This window comes from Scyliorhinus canicula, chromosome 27 (assembly GCF_902713615.1).
Source record: "Scyliorhinus canicula chromosome 27, sScyCan1.1, whole genome shotgun sequence".
NCBI lineage: Eukaryota > Metazoa > Chordata > Chondrichthyes > Carcharhiniformes > Scyliorhinidae > Scyliorhinus > Scyliorhinus canicula.
Genome location: NC_052172.1, coordinates 16,041,606 through 16,063,917, shown reverse-complemented (window position 1 = coordinate 16,063,917; position 22,312 = coordinate 16,041,606). Strand labels below are relative to the sequence as shown.

Sequence of the window (22,312 nt, the reverse complement as noted above, 5' to 3'; positions counted from 1 at the left end):
GGGGTTGGGAGTAGGTCGTGTTGGAGGATAGACGTATTTTGCAGTAGCTCAACAGTAGTTAATTAGTGTTAGTAGTTTATTAATTCTAGTTATCTTTATCACGCAGTTGTTTCATAATGAATTATTTAAACTAGATGTTCTGTAGTTCATCACTCACTTCGGCCAATCTACAGAACATGACAGGCTGTAATTCTCTGACTATTGGGATTCTCTTTTCCTGCTGGCAGCGCACCCCCGCCCGCAGGTTTCCCGGCGGCGAGGGGTGGCTTCAATGGGAAATCCCATTGACAAGCGGCAGGAAGAGAGAATCCCGCCACCGAGATACAGACGGCTGGGGGACTGGAGAAATCAGCCCATGCTCTCCCATCAGTATTTAACTGTCCCTTGAACGGTTCTGGAATTTAATTGGTGAGGAATTCCTGTATTGGGAAATGGAGAACTTGGTCCATGCAGCACCAGCGATGTGCAAATTCAGATTAGATGCAGGGGGAAAATTAATTCTGCTCTGCCCCAATAATAACTTGCACCCTCAAAAAAAAAAGCATATCCACTACAATAAGAATTATTTCATCTGAGCGAGATGTCATTTTAATGCAATTAGGGGATATTTTGTGCAGTGGACCACGGCTTGGTGCTGAAACTGGCCACACTCGTTTCAAACAGGACCACTGCAGTGAGCAAGACTTTCATCCCATCTGGGTGGATTTGAAACTTGGCCCCAAAGATGCAAGGCCAGTGTTAATCCATTGAAAAGGCCATCCCAACAGTGTTGTATACAGATCAGCACTATCATGAAACAGTTCATGCACATGATTGAGCCTGCTTTCAGTTTCAACAAATTTTACTGCTGAACAAAATATTTCGTTACACACATAGGAAAATTTACTTTTTGGCAGGAACTGTTTTCTGCAGGTTCCACAGCTTCAGAGTGCGATCTTCTGAAGCAGTCATGAGCACAGGCTCCACCGGGTGAAACGCCAATGCACGGATCCCATCAAAATGACTCCGCAAAGTGTACTTGGCATTCCAAGTCTTCCTGAAGACATCCTTACCATCAGACATCTGCAACAAGGGAGGCATATTTCTGATGAAGGATCATCTATCCACAGATGCTACCTGACCCGCCGAGTATTCCAGCATTTCTGATTTTAAGACAAATTTCTAGACAGATATGTATCCAAATCCCTCATCAATAGTTGCAGCATTTCCAGCTGCTGAACAACTCTCAGTGGGTTAAGTGGAGCATTGTTTTTTTTTTTAATGCCCCCCCCCCCCCCCAGATCGGAGACCACGGGGTCTGCAACCTCAAGAGTTCCTGTGGCCTCACCAGAATATGATCTCCCTAGATGAGGGGGCGGAGCCACCCCTTAAGCCAGGGATATAAATACCCCGGCCCAAGAGCCAGACATAGGCATAGACATAGAATTTACAGTGCAGAAGGAGGCCATTCAGCCCATCGAGTCTGCACCGGCTCTTGGAAAGAGCACCCCACCCAAGGTCCACACCTCCACCCTATCCCCATAACCCAGTAACCCCAACCAACACTAAGGGCAATTTTGGACATTAAGGGCAATTTAGCATGGCCAATCGACCTAACCTGCACATCTTTGGCCAGCGCCTTCAGAAGAGGGAATATAAATATATCTCTTTAAAAGTGGTACAGAAGTGCTTTACCTCTGGTTTAATGCAGTTAATGCTTCAAAGATCAAGAGTCGTACAAGATACAAACTTAACCATGCAATTCTTTTTCATGAAATGGAAATTCAGACGCACAGGTCTTGCTAAATTAGGTTACGAATTTTAGTTTCTGGGTGCAGCATGGTGGCGCAGTGGTTAGCACCGCTGGCTCACAACGCCAAGGGCCCGGGTTTAATCCCAGCCCCAGGCTACTGTCCGTGTGGAGTTTGCACATTCCCTCCATGTCTGCGTGGGTCTCACCCCCACAACCCAAAGAGATGTGCAGGGTAGGTGGATTCGCCACGCTGAATTGCCCCTTAATTGGAAAACAATAACTGGGAGCACTAAATTTATATATTTTCAAAAATTATTTTAGTTTCTGGAAAGTACTCACATCGTTGTCATTAGTGACAGTCAGGTCTGCCAGCTCACCCAGGCTCATTTCTCCATCTCCAGCGTTTTCCGCCCCCAGAATGAACGGCTTATTAGCGAGCGGGGGAAATGCAAGGGGGATGGCTGCAACGGAAACATAGGAGTAGCAGGACATTAAAAAGAGTTCAGCTATCAGCATGCCGCAAACGGGTTACCTAGGACACAAGTTATTGCTACTCTTCCCACATCATAATATGCTGTCTGGGGTGCACAATTCCTCAGAGGGGAATGAGTAACTGAGGCCGATTGATGGGAGGTAGTTTGAAACAGCACCACAGCAACACTACAGAGTTGGTTCCAAATATGTGAATTAAGTGGTGTGACAATTCAGCAGCACCTTGGAGCACTTCTGCTCCATAGGTGAGCGTGGTAGGGTTGCTCCCTGGGTTCGCCTGAGGATACCCGTGGAGCAGTAACGGAAACATGTCCAATTTTATCCTAAGTAACCAGCCGCACATTTTTAGGCGTTAATTAGCAATCTAGCTAACTCAGCAGAGCGAACCTATTTGTTCAGGCTGGACCAGCATTTATTGCCCATCAATAATTGCCCTTGAACTGGCTAGGCCATTTCGGAGGGCATTTCAGTGTCACCCATATTGCTGTACCGGGTAAGGATGGCAGATTTTATTCCCTAACGAACATTAGCGGGGGTTTTGTTTTACAAATGATGGTCATCATTAGACCTGTAGTTCAAGAATTTTATTTAATTCAAATTTCACCATCTGCCGAGGTGGGATTCGGACCAGGGTCTCCAGAGCGTGGCCCTGGGTAACTGGATTATGAGCACAGTGACGATATCACTTTGCCACCGCCTCCCCATAGTGAGTCAGGAACTCCCTGCCTGGATGGTTCACAACTGCATGTGTGAACCGTAGATCTTTACTGCTCTTTAAATGCAAATTGATTAAGCTACAATAACAGATACTTCAGTAGAGTGTCAGCCTGCACCAACTCCCTGGAGGATCCTGCCCACGACAGCAGAGGCAGAGAAAATTATGAATGATTTCATCTAACAAAAAAAAACTTCAAACACCACGTTTCACGATATTAAAATAAAACTGCACAGGAAACAGGCGAGCGATCACAAGTTTTCATCTCAGGATTTGGCTAACAGTTTTGAACTGCTGTGACACCATCTTATCTGATGCACTTCGGTTACTTGTGGGGATTCTGCATGACATTTCTTTAAGCAGAAGAGGAGAAGCTGGTACCTTCGCTTGACTTGGGTTGACCGATCATCCCGGAAGGAATGGAAGGCAAGCCGTCGATGTCTGTAAAATTAGTCAACACATCTTGAAGCTTAGAGCGGTGGTTTCCTATGAATGCAATCATGAATAAAACATTGTACAATCAGTAGGAAGTGTCACACACATTATTGTAGACAGCTAGACAATCTCCACGAACACAGCAAGTCAAACGTTTGGTCACGGTGGTGGAGATCAGAGAACGCAGCACAGGCATTTGGGTCTGAACCTTAAACCTTCTAGCTTGTGTGGTTTAGTCCACATCAATGAGTGAATTCACTGACTGCATTACTTAAAAAAAAATTCATTCTTGGGATGTGGGTGTCGCTGGCTAGGCCATTCCTAATAGTCCTCGAGAAGCTGGTGGTGAGCTGCCTTTTAGAACTGCTGCAGTCCATGTGATGCAGGTCCACACACAGTGCTGTTAGGGAGGGAGTTCCAGGTTTAAGACCTAGCAAGGTGAAGCAACAGCGATATACTTCTAAGTCAGGATGGTAACTGACTTCCAGATTATGTTGTCCCCATGCGTCTGCTACCCATGTCCTTCTAGGTGGTAGTGGTCATGGGTTTGAGAGGTGCTGTCTAAGGAGGCTTGGGGAGTTCCTACAGTGTTGATGGGGCCTCTTTAGCTTTTAACTATGTTGAGACAAATGGAAATCCCGGAGTAAAGTGTCTCTTTTATTTTGTTCACCATCATTGCTTTCCATTTCCCTTTTGCTCTTCCTCCCCCTTTCACTTGCTCAAAGCTTGTTACATTTCTATGTTCCACCGTTCGGGGGAGCCCCCGCCGTTGGGGACCCCATTGACATCGGTGAGGCTAGAAAATCCCGCTGGTGGACAATAGCAGTGTCTCCATCACTGCAAAACACGCCTTGGGGGGAGGGGAGGGTGGAGAAGAGAAATCCCACCTGCTAACTCTGTCTCTCTCTCTTTCCAGATGCTGCCAGACCTGCTGAGTATATCTAACATTATCCGTTTTTGCGTCAGATTTCCACCATCCACAGTATTGTGCTTTTGTTTTAGTTCTCGTGTTGCAAATTTCAGTACACTCCATTATTGGCCTTATTGTTACCTAGTTCTTTGCCGTCCCCCAAGCTTCTGGGATCTTCAGGCCTTTCCTCTTCCTCTCCGGTCTCCAGGAAGTGAAATTCACTCAAAGCATCCACTGTCTCGCAGTCCATGGCAGGATCAGCAGCTGTCATCTCTGTGCCTATCTGTAGGAACATACATTTCATAAATAAGGTCAGTATGGAATTCAAACACATTGAACTGGTCAAGGCCACCCACCATTTGCCAAAACGATCACCGGGGGTCAGTGTGCCAAACATATCAGATTTAAAAAAAAAATTAATTTAGAGCACCCAATTCATTTTTTCCAATTCAGGGACAATTTAGCGTGGCCGATCCACCTAGCTTGCACATTTTTGGGTTGTGGGGGATGAAACCCACACAAACACGGGGAGAATGTGTAAACTCCACATGGACAGTGACCCAGAGCCGGGATCGAACATGGGACTTCGGAGCCGTGAGGCCGCAGTGTTAACTCACTGCTCCACCGTGCTGCTCTAACATATCAGATTTTTAGTAGACTGTGACTTGTGATGTCGGCCACCAAAATCAAAAGTTTCAGTTGCCAGTTAGGAAAGAGATAGGAGCTACAGGTCAACGGACTAGAAAATACTTTGCAGTCCACCCATCCAGTTCCAAAAGCAAATACAGCATCACTCATACCCACATATCTATCCAACTCATCCGTGACATTTTTTGCTACTATCCAGCTGCATTGTCACCCCATACCTTCTTATTTTTTCATTTCTTTTTCACTATTGCTCATTGCACATCAGACTACCATTTTTCAGTCAAAATAGGTCTTGGTTTCTGATTTTCCTCTCCAGGGTTGAAAAGAATTGACTCTCAGCCTCTGCTCTAGTGAGCTAATAGTAAACACGGCCAGCGTTTGGAAGCCAGTGTGCAAGAGTTCAGTACAGGAAGGCTGGGCGAAGGAGGACGTTACATAAAACCCTGGAACCTTGAAAGAAAAATAAGGGCCGCTACTTTTAAACCTGCTTGCAGCTTGAAAGGAAAAATGTAACACATGGACACCTGGCAGGACAACTTCTTTGCTTCACTTCTTCATGCAGTAGTCTGAAAAATCAAATAGCGTGGTGACAATTTTCACACACCTCACATCCGGAAGATCTTCGCTTTGCAGAGGAGGCTCGCAGGATCCGACTTGAGGATTTAATTCAAAAACTGAGCATATGTGGAACTCCCGTCATTTCTATAGACAGGCAGTCACGAGAACTCAAGGTTAGAAAGGTAAAAACGTCACCGGTTACCCTTTGTTTCTTGTTGAGTCTCTGTGCGACAGAGAGTTCCGAAGGAACACTATCCAATTCATCGTCATCCTCGTCGCTATCATCGTCCACGTTCTGAAGGAAAGGCATCTTCTCCAGGACTGATTTTCGTAGTCCATCTCGAGCCTCACTGCCTGCATTTCTGTAAAGGAAGAACAAACAAAACCAGGCCGACAAAATTAGCATTTTGAAAGGGAATCATGTCTTATCTTTCACTTTCCAGCCCAGAGATAGAGGCTAATTGTGGGATAAGAACACATAAGGAAGAGTACGCCATTTGGCCCATTGAGCCGGCTCCGCCATTCAATAAGGTCATGGCTGACCGGATTGAGGCCTTAACTCCACGCCGGCCCGACTGCGCCTCCCTTATAAATCAAAAATCTGACTAATTTGGCTGTGAATATATGCAAACAACGCCACCTCCACTGCTCACAATGGAGGACAAGTTCAAAGACTAATGACTCTTGAGGAGAAATTCTTCCTCGTCTCAGTGGTAAATGGGAGACCACTTATTTTTATACTGCCTCGCGGCGCCGAGGACCAGGGTTCGATCCCGGCCCTGGGTCACTGTCCGTCTGGAGTTTGCAGATTCCCCCATGTTTGCGTGGGTTTCACCCCCACAACCTAAAGATGTGCAGGGTAGGTGGATTGGCCATGCTAAATTGCCCCTCAATTTGAATTTATTTTTTAAAGAAGGGTTATAGTTAAGGCACCTAAAATGTGATCCCCAACACCTGCGGACGGAAACCGCCTGGTCCTGGGGTTTTGTCACTCTTTAGTTCCATTAACTTCCTCCTCATCGATGTTTTACTTACGTTAATTTTATTTAGTCCCAGTCCCTGATCCACAAATTAATGTCCTTGGGACTTCTGGCAAGCTATCCTCCTTTTATAATGTAAATATAGACGTGAGGTTTCGGGGATTGGAAGATAGAGGGGTGAAGGAGATGAAAGATTTGGTTTTGGAGGGGTGGTTCGCAAGCGTGGATGAGTTGAGAGGAGAGTTTGGGTTTTTGCATGAGGAGGATTTTAGGTATATGCAGGTGCAGGACTTGGCTGGAAAAGATTGGAGAAGCTGCTGTTGGTAATGGGGTTGGTGGGTGGGGTTGTCTCGGTGATTTATGGGAGGATTTTGGAGGAGGATAAGATGCCTATGGAAGGGCAAGTGGGGAGAGAAGTTGGAGAAGGCACTGGAGGAGGGACTGTGGTGTGAGGTGCTGTGGAGGGTGAATGTCTCAACCTCATGCATGAGGCTGGGGTTGATATAGTTGAAAGTGGTGCACAGGGCGCGTTTGATGAAGTGTTTGAGGGGGAGAGGAAACTTGCAAACTTTGTGGAAGGGGCCCAGCTAATCATGTGCATATGTTCTGGTCTTGCCCGAAGTTTGAGAAATTTTGGGGGTCATTTTTCAGCACCATGTCAGCGATCCTGCATGTGTTTTAGGAGCCGGGTCCCCCGGGGGCCATATCTGGGGTGTCGAACTACTGGAGTTACGGATGTTTTAGCCTGGTACTGTGCAAAGGTGGCACTGCCATGGCAGGGTTCAGAGGTCGTGTCGGGGGTTCGGGAGAATTGGACGGCATTTAAAAATGGAACTTCTCAGTGCAGAAAATAGGGCTAAGTGCGGCCTCGTCGGGGAGTTCCCTGCGGAGGCTCCCGATCTATCCAGACGCGCGTTAGATTGCAGGGTATTGCTGAGTGCTCCGAGCGCTGGGAAACACTCGGCTAATCTCGAGCTACCGGACTCTGTCCCTATTCAGATAGATTGCACCCAATGTCTCCACTTTCAGCCTTTAGCAGGCCAACATTGCTCCTGACCACCCACTTTCCCTTTTATGTAAATATAAAAACTTCCTCCTATTGATTTTGATGTCCTTTACAAGCTTCCTTTCATAATCCCTTTTAGTAGCTCTTGCAAGCTGCATTATGAGCATTTGCTGTTTTTAAAAATCTTTCCTGTTTGGTAGGATCTGCGCTGTTTTTTGCATTTTTATCAGCCCTTTCTTTCAGCTTTTTGCCGCCCCTTATCTCTTCAGTTGTTGGTGGGTGTTTGTTCTGTGAAATGGTGCTTTTTTTTCTTAGGGGTATAAACGGCTGCGATATTGCGTTAAATGTTTCTTTAAACATCTCCCCGTGTTCTTCAATTGTTTTACCCTGTAGCAGATTTTCCCAGTTTACAGTCTCTGCCTCATCTCATTAAAGTCGGCCTTACCTAAATCTAAATTTTTTGTGCTTTTCACTTTCAAACTTTACATTGAACTCGAACATGTTATGATCACTATTTGATAAATGTTGATGCAGTGAGGTTACTAATTAAATCCGGCTCATTACTCGTTACTAAATCCAATATTGCTTGTCCCCTTGTTGCATCCAGGACATATTGCTGCAGGAAATTACCCCTGACAGGCTCCAGAAATGCACAACTTTTCTGACAGGTGCTTGACTGCCTCTCCCAATCTATGTTAGAATTAAAATCCCCCATTAATACGACTTTGCCTTTGCGTCACACGTGCCTAATTTCTGCATTGATGCAATCTAGCACTTCCGGGCTGCTACCAGGGGGTCTATACACATTTATCATAGTTTTAGATACTTTACTAGTTTCTCAGTTCCACTCACAAGGTCCCCACTGGATGCTTTCCCCTCATTATATCCTCTCCGCCCAATTAACTGATTCTGTTTCAAATCAATAAGGCTACTTTTTCTTTCTCTCTGCACCCACCCAGCGCCATTTTCCCTATCTGCCCTGTAAGCCTTATAATAGGGCGGCAGGTTAGCACAGTGGTTAGCACTGTTGTTTCACAGCACCAGGGTCCCAGGCTCGAATCCCGGCTTGGGTCACTCTGCGGAGTCTGCACGTTCTCCCGGTGTCTACGTGGGTTTCCTCCTGTTTCCTCCACAAGTCCCTAAAAGACGCGCTGTTAGGTAATTTGGACTTTCTTAATTCTCCCTCTGTGTACCTGAACAGGCGCCTGCCTGAATGTGGCGACTAGAGGATTTTCACAGTAGCTTCACTGCAGTATTAATGTAAGCCAACTTGTGACAATAAAGATTATTAACCTGGTAAATTAAATTCCCAGTCCTGATCATCCCACAGCCATGTCTCAGTAATGACTGCTCTATCAAAATCCCTCATTTGAATTTGTGCCTGTAGCTCATTTAATTTATTCCTTAATTCCAATTCTTGCACACCATGCATTTGTATGTAGAACTCTTATGTGGGCCAGTCCCTCAGCACTGATGCTTTGTCCCAGATCGGTTCAGGTGGAGTCTGACCCAACGGTACAGCTCCTATCTATCCCAATACTGATGCCAGTGCCCCCGAAACAGAAAACCCCTCTTTCCCGCACCACTCCTTTAGCCACGTGTTCACTTTCCTGATTTTCTTATTTCAATGCCAATTTGCATGTGGCTCAGGTAATAATCCTGAGATTGTAACCCTTGAGGTCCTGTTCTTTAACTTTATTCCTAATTCTGGATAATCCCCAAACAGGACCTGTTGCCTATGTTGTTGGTCCCAGCATGGACCACAACTGGATCCTCTCCCCACTCCAAAATCCTTTCAAGTTGGTTTGAGACCTCACTCACCCTGGCACCAGGTAGGCAACACACCATCCATGACTCTCAATTCTGTTTACAAAGGATACTGTCTATACCCCGGATAATAGAATCCCCAACCACTTTCTTTTTACTTACCCATCCCCTCCATTTGAATGGCCTCCTGCACCATGTTGTGGTGGTCAGTTTTCCCATCCTCCCCATCGATGGGACTCAAACCTGCAGCTTTCCACTGCGCTTGCTGAAGCATCATATCTTCACCATTCCAAAACAGGTCTACACTTGAACTAGGTTTATTTGCCGTTCCCAAGCTTAAAATAACGTCATATTAAATTGAACCGAAAGGGAAATTTAATGTAGGGCATCAATCTAGGTCCCAGGTCATCTCTGAAGCTCAGCAGCCATCTGATTTACAAACACTGCGATACAAACAGCTCCAGGGGCTGATTTTTTTTCCCCAATTGGTTTCCAATTTTCAGCCCAGCTCATCTGCAGTTCCACCTTCTGGTATCTCATTTAAATGTCCATTTTATATACAAGCGAGTGTGTTTGTAGGCAGTTTGATCCTGACCTGACCAGCTGCTCATGCGCGCACTTTCATCAGCGGTCGCCATAAAATAACCAGGAGTACGAATCGTGGCTAGCTTTCCTCCTCCCAGGCCCACGAGCTCAGAGATGAATTCCAGCATCCCCTCCTGCTTGCTTGGCTGATTCTCAGCAGAACCAGGCCCTTCCGATTTGTGCAGCACGCCAAACTGTGCTTTGGCCACTCGGCCAACGGAAGAGATTTTATGCCTGGTCTTATAGATTTTTTTTTCTCTTGCAGACAGCCGTGTTCAAAATATCAGCGGCTGTTAAAAAAAGAAACAATCTGCTTTTGGCACCGTAGCTACCACCTTACAGAACAGACGTGTTAGCCATCTGTTTCAAACCACAAGATTCCTTCCCTCTGTACCACATTTCTCCCACTAAATCACAGTGAGACCTTCCCCCATCTCCCAACATGACTTCTGGTAATGTGTATTAAACCGAACCTTCCCCAAAAAGGCTGCTAAATGCTCGTCGTGGCCCAGTAATTAATTATAACAGCATCAAAACTAGAGGGTTAACCAACCAATGGGAAATTGGTGCCAAAGGTTAACAGATGAAGAACCAATAGCCTTAAAAGGCCCAAGTTGAAGTAGTGCTGTTCCTCAAATCAAATTCACAATCAATTTGGGTATTTTTCTTCCACTTTTTAAAATCACCTCTCCCAGTTTGTTCTTTCCAACACCTTCCTGTGCAAAACACATTCCATGAAGCCTGTTTGCTCTCAAATTCCTGATGCCAGGAGATACACAAAAGAAGTTTGAGGTAATTGCCAAAAAAGTTTGCTTTCTCCTCTATGCAGCGTCACTATCATGATCAACGGTGGAAATTGCAACAGTAAGCTAATGTCCTGTCACAGACGTATCCAACTTTTTGTCTTTGTTTGCCTAGAGATGTTCACAGCACAGGAGATCTGTAGCTAGGAACTGCAGTATTTGTACGAAGGTTAAGTCTATGATTCAGGTACTTGCCTCTTAATCTGTTCTTCTATCTGTTTTACTAACGGAGAGTCTCCTCCATTTAGGATCTGTCCCAAGCTGTTGGACTCTGCTGCTCCATTGTGCTCTGGGCTTGAATGGCCCAACATGGATCGGACCCGCTTTGTCCGCACATCCAAGATAGTGTCTGTATAACCCACCTCCTGCAAATATCTAAAGCATAGCACACAAGTAGAATTAGATACACGTACTTACAGAAAACGTTGCAGCAACTTCATGCAGGGCTTCACATATCTTAATCCACCTTTTAGAGAGTAATAAAATTCTTGCACTTCTGTAATATTGTTAAGACAGTTAAAAATATTGCAAGGTACTTCATGGATGAAAAATAGAAACCAGGTATTCTGAGTTAGGAGAAGTTGACTAAAAAGTATGGTTGAAGAGTCAAATTGTGAGACTTCTGAAAGTGAAGGATTTGGGAAAGTTTTGATGGAGATCTCAAAGGGAGGGTTTAGGGATGGGAGCTCCTCAGGAGGATTGATATAGTTACTTCTGCGTGGCCAGAATCAGACCAAGTGGAATGGGTTGAATGATTGAAGTTATCAATGTTTTGGCAACGATTGCCAGAATTAGGAAAGTTAACATTTGGAGCATTGGGTAAAAGTCACATCTGTATCTTGTATCTAAAACAGTCACTAAAACACCTTCATTCTGTAACTCATAATGGACAATGTATCAAATTTCACCAGAAAAATAATCTCTCAAATCCAAAGTGAATTTTGTGTTGGGAATAAAAGTTTAGACCAGAATATGCACTATACCTGATTAATTTTTTTGTAGTTAACATCATTAACTCCAGTTAATATCTGTCCGTGACAATCTAGGATTTGATGTGATGCATTTAATTGCTCTTGAAAACTACTGCCCATCTGTAACCTTCCTTTCCTCGCCAAAGTAATTGAACATGTCGCCTTTGATGGTGTGGTACCAGCGTGGCGGCATGATGGTTAGCACCGCTGCCTTACGGCGCCCGAGGACCCGGGCTCGATCCCAGCCTGGATCACTGTCTGCATGGAGTTTGCACGCTCTCCCCGTGACTTCATGGGTCTCAGCCCCACAACCCAAAAGATGTGCAGGGCAGGTGGATTGATCACGCTAAATTGCTCCTTAATTGGAAAAAAAAATTGGGAACTCTAAATTTTAAAAAGCATTGAGATACCAGCTGAAATAAGGCTCTTGACCATTGGTTATGTTGGGATCTCTGGTGCCAACCTGGCCAAAATAAAATACTTATTGCAAAAAAGAGAATGGCGTCCACTGCAGCCTTTTAAATGAAAATAGGCTGTTAAGTTTTCCACAAAGAGGGGAATGTTAAGTACCCTCCATGTATATGCTTTTGGTGCCAATCACTGAGCAGTGTTGCTTCTATTTTCCAGCTGCTGGCAAGCAAGGCAAGTAAACAGTGAAGATGAATACTTTTCTTAAAATTAAGAGATGGCTGGAGATTCAAATAGGCAGTTTGGACAGGATCTCACAACAGAATCAGCTGGAGAGAGCTGTTCAAGAGAGTCCAGGGTAGGGACAAAGCAGTGCTAGCGTTTGCTCTGCACACAGCTCTAGGGCCTGTGGTTAACAGCCAACAAAAAAGAAACTTAAGTTGGGAACAAAGCAGTATAAAAATTATTTCTTGAGGTATGGTTTGTTAATTGTGCCAATGTAAAGCTCATGGGCAGGATTCTCTGTTGCCCAACGCTGAAAACGTAATCGGTGATCGGGCAGAGAATCGATTCCGACACCGGAATCGGGGCCGGCGCCTTTTAGATGGCGGTTTGTGATTCTCCACCCCCTCTGAAATGGCGACATCATGCAGCGCGCCGCCGCAATGCCCTTGGCGTCTCATCGGCTGGCCCACTCGCGGTGCTCCGCCCCCGTTGGCCGAGCTCCCGACGGTATGGGACACGTGTGCTCATACAAAACGTGAGCCCGGCGTGGCGGCTAAGGACAGTGTCCAGCCCCACCACACTCGGCCGGGATCCGTGCTGCTGGCCGAGGGTGGCTTCTGTGAGGGCTGGGGGGACTGGTGGGGTTGGCCAGTGGGATCACAGATGGCGGGTTGGGTTGTACTGCGCAACCAGTGCAGGTCGTCAGCCGTGTGCATGTGCGGCCCGGGTCACAGCCGTTTTCGGCATGGGAGGTGGGAATTTTGCTCGCCCCTCACTGGTACCGGAATCAAAATTAAAAGACTCTAAATTAAAAGACTACACTGCTGTAGCTGACCTGTAATGCCACATTAAAACACGGCATTAAACCCATGAAACCGTCAGCATTCTGGTGTAGCATCTCCCAGGAGTATGCAGTGCTGAGTAAAACAAGCATTTTGTTGCTATTGCCCTTCATGACGACCTACATGTGCAAGGTTGGATTTTTTGTTTTCGTAGAGATGAAGACAGCACAAAGGAACTGGCTGAGGTCTGCACCCGATATGCGCATTGTCCTCTCCTCCTTTGCACCTGATTGTAGTGAGATTGTGTTTGTCGTGAAGGTCAGCCAGTGCGGGTCACGATGGTTGGCCTATTGGTTAAAGTGGGTCACGGGGAAAACTTTTGAAGAGCACTATGCTATGGAGCCCATTGTAGCTTAAAATGTACTTTGTAATCCGTGTTAATCTTAAAATCTATGTGTATTTGTTAAACTAACGGGGGAGTAAAGGAGTATTATACCACAATTCAGTTTTTCCATTTTTTAATAAATGTTTTTCCGTTGTTAAAACTAATTGGTGGGCACGTGACTCTTCCTCTAGGTTTTAGGGAAAAAACAAAAGCAGATGATTGCAGACAAGCTTTAATATTGTTTCCTTTAAGTTGTGCAATTCGGTACATTGTAAATAGGCTCCATTGCAGATACATTAAAAAATATATTTATTTAGAGTACCCAATTCTTTTTTTCCCCAATTAAGGGGCAATTAAGTGTGGTGAATCCACCTACTCTGCACATCTTTTGGGGTTGTGGGGATGAGACTCACGCGAACACGGGGAGAATATACAAACTCCACACAGACAGTGACCCGGACCCGAGAACGAACCCTGGTCCTCAGTGCTGTGAGGCAGCAGTGCTAACCAGCGTGCCACCTTGCTGCCCTTCCATTGCAGATACGTAAATGATATCCATCATGTAGGAATTGGTAGAGAGACTCTGCCGCAAATATTCAATACCAGGAATTTGCAAGCCTTTTTGTCTATGTGGGTCACTTAACTGCATAGCACGGAGACTTGCAGGCTTTTAAATTCAGGTTCCCATTATTTGGTACATATCTCAAACAGATCATGTTGGTCCAGTTTAGGATATATCCACCATTGAGGCAGTAACTCTAAGAACAACCATTTCCAAACCTCCAGGCCATTAAATTAATTCAGAATTAACCAGCCAAAGGGGGCGGCACGGTGGCTAGCACTGCTGCCTCAGTGCTGAGGACCCAGGTTCGATCCCGGCCCTGGGTCACTGTCCGTGTGGAGTTTGCACATTCTCCCTGTGTTTGCGTGGGTTTCACCCCCACAACCCAAAGATGTGAAGGGTAGGTGGATTGGCCAGGCTAAATTGCCTCTTAATTGGAAAAAAGAATTGAGTACTCTAAATTTATATTTAAAATAAAGAACTAACCAGCCAACAAGGGCCAAGAAAGTTTTGTGGGCTAGATTGGCAGAGTGGGCAGCGCACTTTCAGTCCCGCATTGGATATCTTTTGTGTTGAGTTACCTATCAATGGGATTTTCTATCTCCTTACATAGGGAACTGCAGGCAATAGCGATGTGTACTTACTGTCTCAGCAGCTGCCGCCCTTCTTTCCAGGATAATGGACTATTCTGTTCTATGGTTGATGTATCAGGGCCATTATTTATAACTGAAAAGGCAAAATATAGTTGATTTATAGCTGTACTATCATACACCCCAAAATAGTCTTAGATTACAAAATATCGGATTAAATTCTTGTTTAAACCTGTTCAATACATTCTTGGCAAATTAGATTGCTAAACATATCATTCTATTTTATTTTGATAATATGAATCATATTGCATGTTTCACAACTTAAATAGCTTTATGACAGAAAGGGGAGTTGAGCAAACTGTATGCAGTGGAAGTATGCCAGAGAAAGGGCATATTAAAATGGTGAAGAGTTGCACATTTTTCCTTTTCAGGTTCCACAGTATCCCAGCACAAGATTGAAAGCAGCAGTGTCCCAGATGGCACTGTTGCAAAATGCCCTATCCTGTGTGGCACTGACCAGGCGCACGGCAGCACACTGCTTAGCACTGTTGTTTCACAGCACCAGGGTCCCAGGCTCGATTCCTGCTGGGTCACTGTCTGTGCAGAGTCTGTACGTTCTCCCCGTGTCTGCGTGGGTTTCCTCCGGGTGCTCCAGTTTCCTCCCACAAGTCCCGAAAGACGTGCTTGTTAGGTGAATTGGGCATTCTGAATTCTACCTCAGTGTACCCGAACAGGATCCGGAGTGTGGCGACCATGGGATTTTGACAGTAACTTCATTGCAGTGTTTTTTTAAAATATAAATTTACAGTACCCAATTAATTTTTTCCAATTAATGGGCAATTTAGCGTGTTCAATCCACCTACCCTGCACATCTTTGGGTTGTGGGGGCAAAACCCACACAGACACGGGGAGAATGTGCAAACTCCACACGGACAGTGACCCAGACGGGATCGAACCTGGGATCTCGGCGCCGTGAGACAGCAGGCTAACCCATTGCGCCACCGAGCTGTCCCCTTCACTGCAGTGTTAATGTAAGCCGACTTGCGATAATAATAAAGATTATGCAAAACCAGGAAAGTTTGGTCTGTGCTGGATTGGTTGATCTAAGCCAGGATAACTATATGCAGCTGTATCTGGCATCCTGGGCTAGGGAACAAGGGGAGATGTCTTCCCATCCTCTGTCTCTTCCAGAGGGTTCGGTTGAGGGGGAAGTTCAGGTTCATCAGTGAGGGTTTACATAGTGAAATAGCCTCCCGCCATTAAAGTAATTCAAGGATGGCCACTTGAACACAGTCTAGGTGGCCAGCTGAGGTTTGTGGAACCATGCTCCAGCCACCAGTAAGTGTAAATCAGGGAAGGAAGTCGAAGGAAATCCAGACATTTAGAAAGAGCCAAAGCAACCCACATTAACAGGCTCGACAACAGCAAGAGGACGTTGGAGATTGCTTCATTAAAATGACAGGTTGGCCACTAAGCATGGGGGAAGGGAAGAAACATGAAGAGGCTACAATGAGGAAGTGAAGATAATTTAAAGAGTGGGGTTTTGAAGGAAGAAAGGAGTGGCAAAGAGAGAGAACTAGGGCAGAAAGCTTTAGATATGTGTTCAGTAAGTCTGTTTGCACATGTTGGACATGTTTAAACCTACAAGGAACCAGGAGTGCAGCAACATAAGCTGATGATATTTAATGGAAATAAAAGGATTGTGTTACTTCACCATACTAAGACTCCAACCAGTCTTATTCTAGGTGTTAATAGACATTTTAAGGGAATTACCCAAAGGATCTAAGTGATACTTATTCTCTGACAATAACTATAATGTTTCTTACATTACAAAAGCAGCTATTTTTATTTGTTCTCAAGATGTGGATATAACTAGCCATTTATTGTCCACCCCTAGTTTTCTGCTTGGAGGTCCACCTTTGTGAAATGCTGTAGTTATCCTGAAGATGCTCCCACACTGGCATTAAGTAGGGAATTCCAGAATACTGACACAGTGAATACAAAACAATGCTGATACATATTCCAAGTCAGGATGTTTGGGAACTTTGAGGTGATTTCACTGCCATTTTTGTCCTTCCTTCTCAGTGATAGAAGTCAAGGTGAAGGAGGTGAAATAACTAATCAGTTGATGGGGCTGTGCTTCTCAAGTGTTGTGATCACAGGTGAATGTATTATTTCTGTCTTGGAAGTGAGTGGTGACAAGGCTTTGAAAGATCGAGAGATGGACAGTAACCAGCCTCTGCTCTGTTGATATGGCAGCTCCTGTTGAACATCTGGCAATAGTGACCCCTGAGATATTGATGGTGGGTCTTTGCAGTGGTGGTGCTGTGAAAGGTTAAATGGCCAGTGACTGAGACTTCTGTTCTTCAAGATGGTCACTACCTGACACATGCACTATAAATGTGAGGTCATCCATTTTGGTAGGAGCAACAGCAAAATGGACTATTATTTAAAGGGTAAAAAATTGCAGCATGTTGCTGTGTGGAGGGACCTGGGTGTCCTTGTGCATGAATCACAAAAAGTTGGTTTGCAAGTGCAGCAAGTAATTAAGAAGGCAAATGGAATTGTGTCCTTCATTGCTAGAGGGATGGAGTGTAAAAGCAGGAAGGTTACGTTGCAGCTGTATGGGTGCTGGTGAGGCCACAATTGGAGTACTGTGTACAGTTTTGGTCCATAGAACATAGTGCAAAAGGAGGCCATTCGGCCCATCAAGTCTGCACCGACTCACTTAAGCCCTCACTTCCACCCTATCCCCGTAACCCAATAACCCCTCCTAACCTTTTTGGACACCAAGTAATTTAGCATAGCCAATCCACCTAACCTGCACGTCTTTGGACTGCGGGTAGAAACCAGAGCACCCGGAGGAAACCCACGCAGACACGGTGAGAACGTGCAGACTCCGCACAGACAGTGACCAAGCAGGGAATTGAACCTGGGACCACTTGTGCTAAGGATGTATTGGCACTGGAGGGTGTGTAGAGGAGATTCACTAGGTTGATTCCAGAGTTGAGAGGATTGGCTTATGAGGAGAGACTAAGTAGACTGGGAACTCATTGTAATTTTGACAAATGAGGGGGGAATCTTATACAAACATATAAAATTATGAAGGGAATACAATTGAAGCAGGAAGGTTGTTTCCACTGTGAAACTAGAACTAGGGGCATAGCCTCAAAATAAGGGAGAGCAGATTTAGGACTGAGTTGAGGAGGAACTTCTTCAGCCAAAGGGTTGTAGACCTGTGGAATTCCCTGCCCAGTGAAGCAGTTGAGGCTACCTCGTTGGGTGTTTTTAAGACAAAGATAGATAGATTTTTGAACAGTAAAGAAACAAACGGTTATGGTGAGTAGGTGGGTAAGTGGAGCCGAGTCCACAAAAAGATCAGCCATGATCTTATTGAATGGTAGAGCAGGCCCTAGGGGCCAGATGGCCTACTCCTGCTCCCAGTTCTTATGGTTATTGGCACCCACTCCTGGTCAAGCCGTCGGATGGCATGGGCAGATTTATTATCAGAGGAGTTGTGACCTGAGTTGATGCTACAAACACATTAGAAGCTCACTTTTTGCAGGCAGCACAGAGGCACAGTGGTTAACATTGTTGCCCCACGGGCAGCACGGTGGCGCAGTGAGTAGCACTGCTGCCTCACGGCGCCGAGGTCCCAGGTTCGATCCCGGCTCTGGGTCACTGTCCGTGTGGAGTTTGCACATTCTCCCCGGGTTTGCGTGGGTTTCGCCCCCACAACCCAAAGATGTGCAGGTTAGGTGGATTGGCCACGCAAAATTGCCCCTTAATTGGAAAAAATAATTGGGTACTCTTAACTTTATTTTTTAAAAAGTAGCTCACTTTTGTTCGAGCTCCTCGATGCCTTATTCAACTAAATGCTGCCCTGATGTAGAGGGTAGCTATCTTCTGCCCATGTCGGAGTTAAGGCTCTGGAGCCGAGTGATTCTGGTAGAATCCAAACTATGTTAGTGGTGAGCAGTTGTCACTTGAATCATGACTAGGAGGAGGCCAATACAGAGGTGCAGATATAGAACACAGTGCAGAAGGAGGCCATTCGGCCCATCAAGTCTGCATCGACCCACTTAAGCCTCACTTCCACCCTATCCCAGTAACCCAACAACCCCTCCTAACCTTTTTGGTCACTAAGGGCAATTCACCATGGCCAATCCACCTAACCTGCACGTCTTTGGACTGTGGGAGGAAACCGGAGCACCCGGAGGAAATCCACCCAGACATGGGGAGAATGTGCAGACTCCGCACAGACAGTGACCCAAGCCGGGAATCGAACCTGAGACCCTGGCGCTGTGAAGCCACAGTGCTATCCACTTGTGCTATCGTGCTGCCCCGTGGGATGGGGTTATATCTTTGCTATTTTTTGTGGCAATCGCATAATTGCAATTTTCCATTATTATACCTATACTGGACCCCCTGTTAAGTTTTATTGAAGTGTTAAATAGCAATTGGATATATCTCTTTGAAAATCTCCAGTACCTGCAGCGGGCAAGCCTAGAACTATGCAAGGAGCAGTTTCAGATTCCAATGTGTTTACTTTATGGTCTGGAAATCCAAGTAGTTACTCCACCCAATTCCTACTTCATACAAAATTGTTTGAATTTCTCATCAATTACACCTGCGAGAGAATATACAGGTCCAGACTTATCACTATCCTTTCAGCTACTTTGTTAAATGTAACAACACTCTTACTATAATGTGCCACATAGTGCAGATGGGTCTCATGCAATTCCCAGTCTGATTAAGATGTGGAGAAGCCGGCGTTGGATTGGGGCGAGTACAGCAAGAAGCATAATACTACAATAAAACAGTATAAATCATGGGTCTATTGCGAGCGGCCATGGAATCTATTCGGGCTTAAGAATTAAGAGCATTATAGAGATGATTGATTTATGTATGGTTGTATTCCTATAAGCTATTAGCAACACAATACTAAATAAGCTTAGCAGTGTACAAATGTGATTAGAATTTGAGCAATGATTCATCATGGATTGACAATTCATGACGAATATTGATCAATGTAAATAATAGACCTGGATAAAGTGTTAAATCTAGGCTCATTTAAAGAAACCACTGGATGTGGCAATAAAGAGTTGGTGTGGTTTCGCTGGATGGCCAAACTAAGATGAGCCAAATGGTCTTCCTCACCTTTAGCAGCTTGTAAATCCAATCAATTTCTGCATTTGCAACATTCGACCCAATTTTACAGAAAATGTAAAGGGAGTGAGCACTCTCTCAAAGGGAGTAAAGCTGCTGGTTTCTGTCAAGTGGCCCCTGTTCCCTCAGGGGACACTCTGAATAATCACTCAAGGGGTGGACTTTAAAAGGGGGGGGACAGACGACGTTCCATCGGTTGCTTTCCCCTTCTGTGTTCCATAGGCTGCTTTCCCCTTTCGTGGGGGGAGAGCTGATTGGTGGTGATCACCACACCTCAGGCGAGGGGCAAGTTTGAGAAGGCGGGACCTTCATGAATGACCTAAGCCGGTACGGGAACTGAACCCGGGTTGCTGGCCTTGCACTGCATCGCGAACCAGCTGTCTAGCCAAGTGATCTAAACCAACCCCCAGATGATAAATATTGATATGGGAAAGCACCATGTCCGAAACCGCAGACCACTTAACCTACCCATACTGTACACCTGCCACAGTTACTTTTAATTGAAGGTAAGAATTAGTCTCAGGCAACTGTGTAGAATTTTTCAACATACCCGAATCAGGTGCATCTGTCTTTGAGTCACCTTGAACTGGTTCCGTTCCATACTTCAATTTGTGGTATTTTGTCCTAGAAAAAAAGTGAAATGAAGATGTACTAATGTAAAATGAACAAGTGATAGCGATATGAATAGAGCACCTGACTTGGGAAAAAGGAAATGCAAAATACATATAATTGAATTTTGGAGATGTTCATCTTCCTGACATAGCCAGGGGATTGATTCCCACAAATCCCAATGCTTCCAGCAATTAAGCCCATGCTAAATGTAAATGGCATTTTTAAATTTCCTTCCTTTTTCAATAAGTTGCTTTTAGCACATCTTGAGCAAGTTGGTTTTACAAGATTAAAGAGGGACTTTCACCAGCATCAGCAGCCCTTAAGTACCTCTTACTCTTTACATGACTGACGGCAGGCTTATTACTATGGGAAGCAACACAGCAGAGACCAATCTTATGGCCACTCAACATCACCCCATGCTTTCCTGTAGGGGAAGGGGGTTCCCATTAATCAGAAGCAGGAACTCTGGATGACATTTTTTTTTAAAGTAAACTAAGAAACCTAGGTTTAATACAGGAAAGAAAACAGTTACGAGCACAAGGAGTTTACCATCGCTTGATTAAAACAAGGTCACTTCTCTTTTCTCCTCAGCCTATCCACATACATATTCATTGCATGCAAATTCTACCTTACTGAAGAGGACTCATTAGGACTGAGCTTTTAAAATTTCATTTCATAGCCACTTTATATTTTTTTGAAATTCTCGTTACCCCAACTTAGCGCTTTTAAAAAAAATTTAAAGTGCCCAATTATTACCCCCCACCAATTAAGGGGAAATTTAGCATGCCCAATAGACCTAACTTGCACATCTTTGGGTTGTAGGGGCGAGACCCACGCAGACACGGGGAGAATGCACAAACTGCACGGACAGTGATCCGGGGCCGGGATTGAACCCAGGTCCTCGGTGCCGTGAGGCAGGAGTGCTAACTACTGCACCGCCCTTTTACTTAGCTTTTGATGCAAATTTTAATGCAAGACAAATTACGATTGCCCATCTCAGGCAGCTGCACAGTATTCCTGGGGTAGATCCAGAGTTCTGTTTGCAAGGCTTACCTTTCTTGCTTTAAGGCGTATTCCAGCATCTTAATTCTCCGGACCAGATCCTTCTTGAGGTTCTCCTGACCTTTCCTCTCTCCTTGCAGAAAGGCCACACGTGCCTTTAAATAATAAAAAAGCAGATCCCAATCATTAAAACAACTCAGGGGCTTGCTGCATTTCAATTTCTGCTGTGGAGCAGGTGGATTTTTTGCACTATTTTGAAGAAGAGCAGGGAAGTTATCCCCAGTGTCCTGGCCAACATTTATCACTCTACACTCAGAAAATTATCCTTTGGTCACTATCACATTGCTGTGTGTGGGGGACGTTGCTGTGAACAAATTGGCTCCCTCATTTCCTCCATTACAACAGTGACTTCAAAAGTACTTCACTGAATTCAAAGTGAAGAACTTCGGGATGTCCTGAAGTTGTGAAAGTTGCAACATAAATAAATGCTTTTACTTAATCCAGACCAACTGATTCTCTGTATGGTATGTTGCCAATCCTGGTTGGGGGACATGCTAAAGGAAAAGCAGGGGATACGGGAGAAGACGAAACGGAAAAGTCAGTGATAGAATAGAGCGTGGGAGAGAAATACGATTTTGTTTTGTTGACATCAAAGGTAGCGATAGAGCAAGGGCGGCACGGTGGTGCAGTGGTTAGCACTGCTGCATCACGGCGCTGAGGACCTGGGTTCAATCCCAGACCACTGTCCACGTGGAGTTTGCACATTCTCCCCGTGTCTGCCTGGGTCTCACCCCCACAACCCAAAGATGTGCAGGCTAGGTGGATTGGCCACGCTAAATTGCCCCTTAATTGGAAAAAGAATATTTGGGTACTTTAAATTTTTTTAAAAAGGTAGCCACATATCCCAAATGGAAAGTAGAGAGAGAAAATGTGCATGGTAGATCTGCATAAGGCCCACCAGCGGCTGGTGAGAGG

The 22,312-nt window shown here is 45.1% G+C and overlaps 1 protein-coding gene across 1 annotated transcript in view; it reads right to left on the bottom strand.

Moving 5' to 3' along the window:
• The window catches only part of LOC119957999 (striatin-3-like), a 51,816-nt gene that overhangs the window by 18,974 nt on the left and 10,530 nt on the right, over nt 1-22,312 (bottom strand). Inside the window, exons 2-10 of the mRNA XM_038786250.1 lie at nt 21,389-21,492; nt 20,274-20,347; nt 14,609-14,690; nt 10,827-11,006; nt 5,693-5,852; nt 4,426-4,567; nt 3,321-3,425; nt 2,072-2,193; nt 887-1,062 (exon numbers count right to left, since the gene is read on the bottom strand). Of these exons, the coding sequence (XP_038642178.1) occupies nt 887-1,062; nt 2,072-2,193; nt 3,321-3,425; nt 4,426-4,567; nt 5,693-5,852; nt 10,827-11,006; nt 14,609-14,690; nt 20,274-20,347; nt 21,389-21,492 (1,145 nt within the window). The remainder of the gene's footprint in view (nt 1-886; nt 1,063-2,071; nt 2,194-3,320; nt 3,426-4,425; nt 4,568-5,692; nt 5,853-10,826; nt 11,007-14,608; nt 14,691-20,273; nt 20,348-21,388; nt 21,493-22,312) is intronic.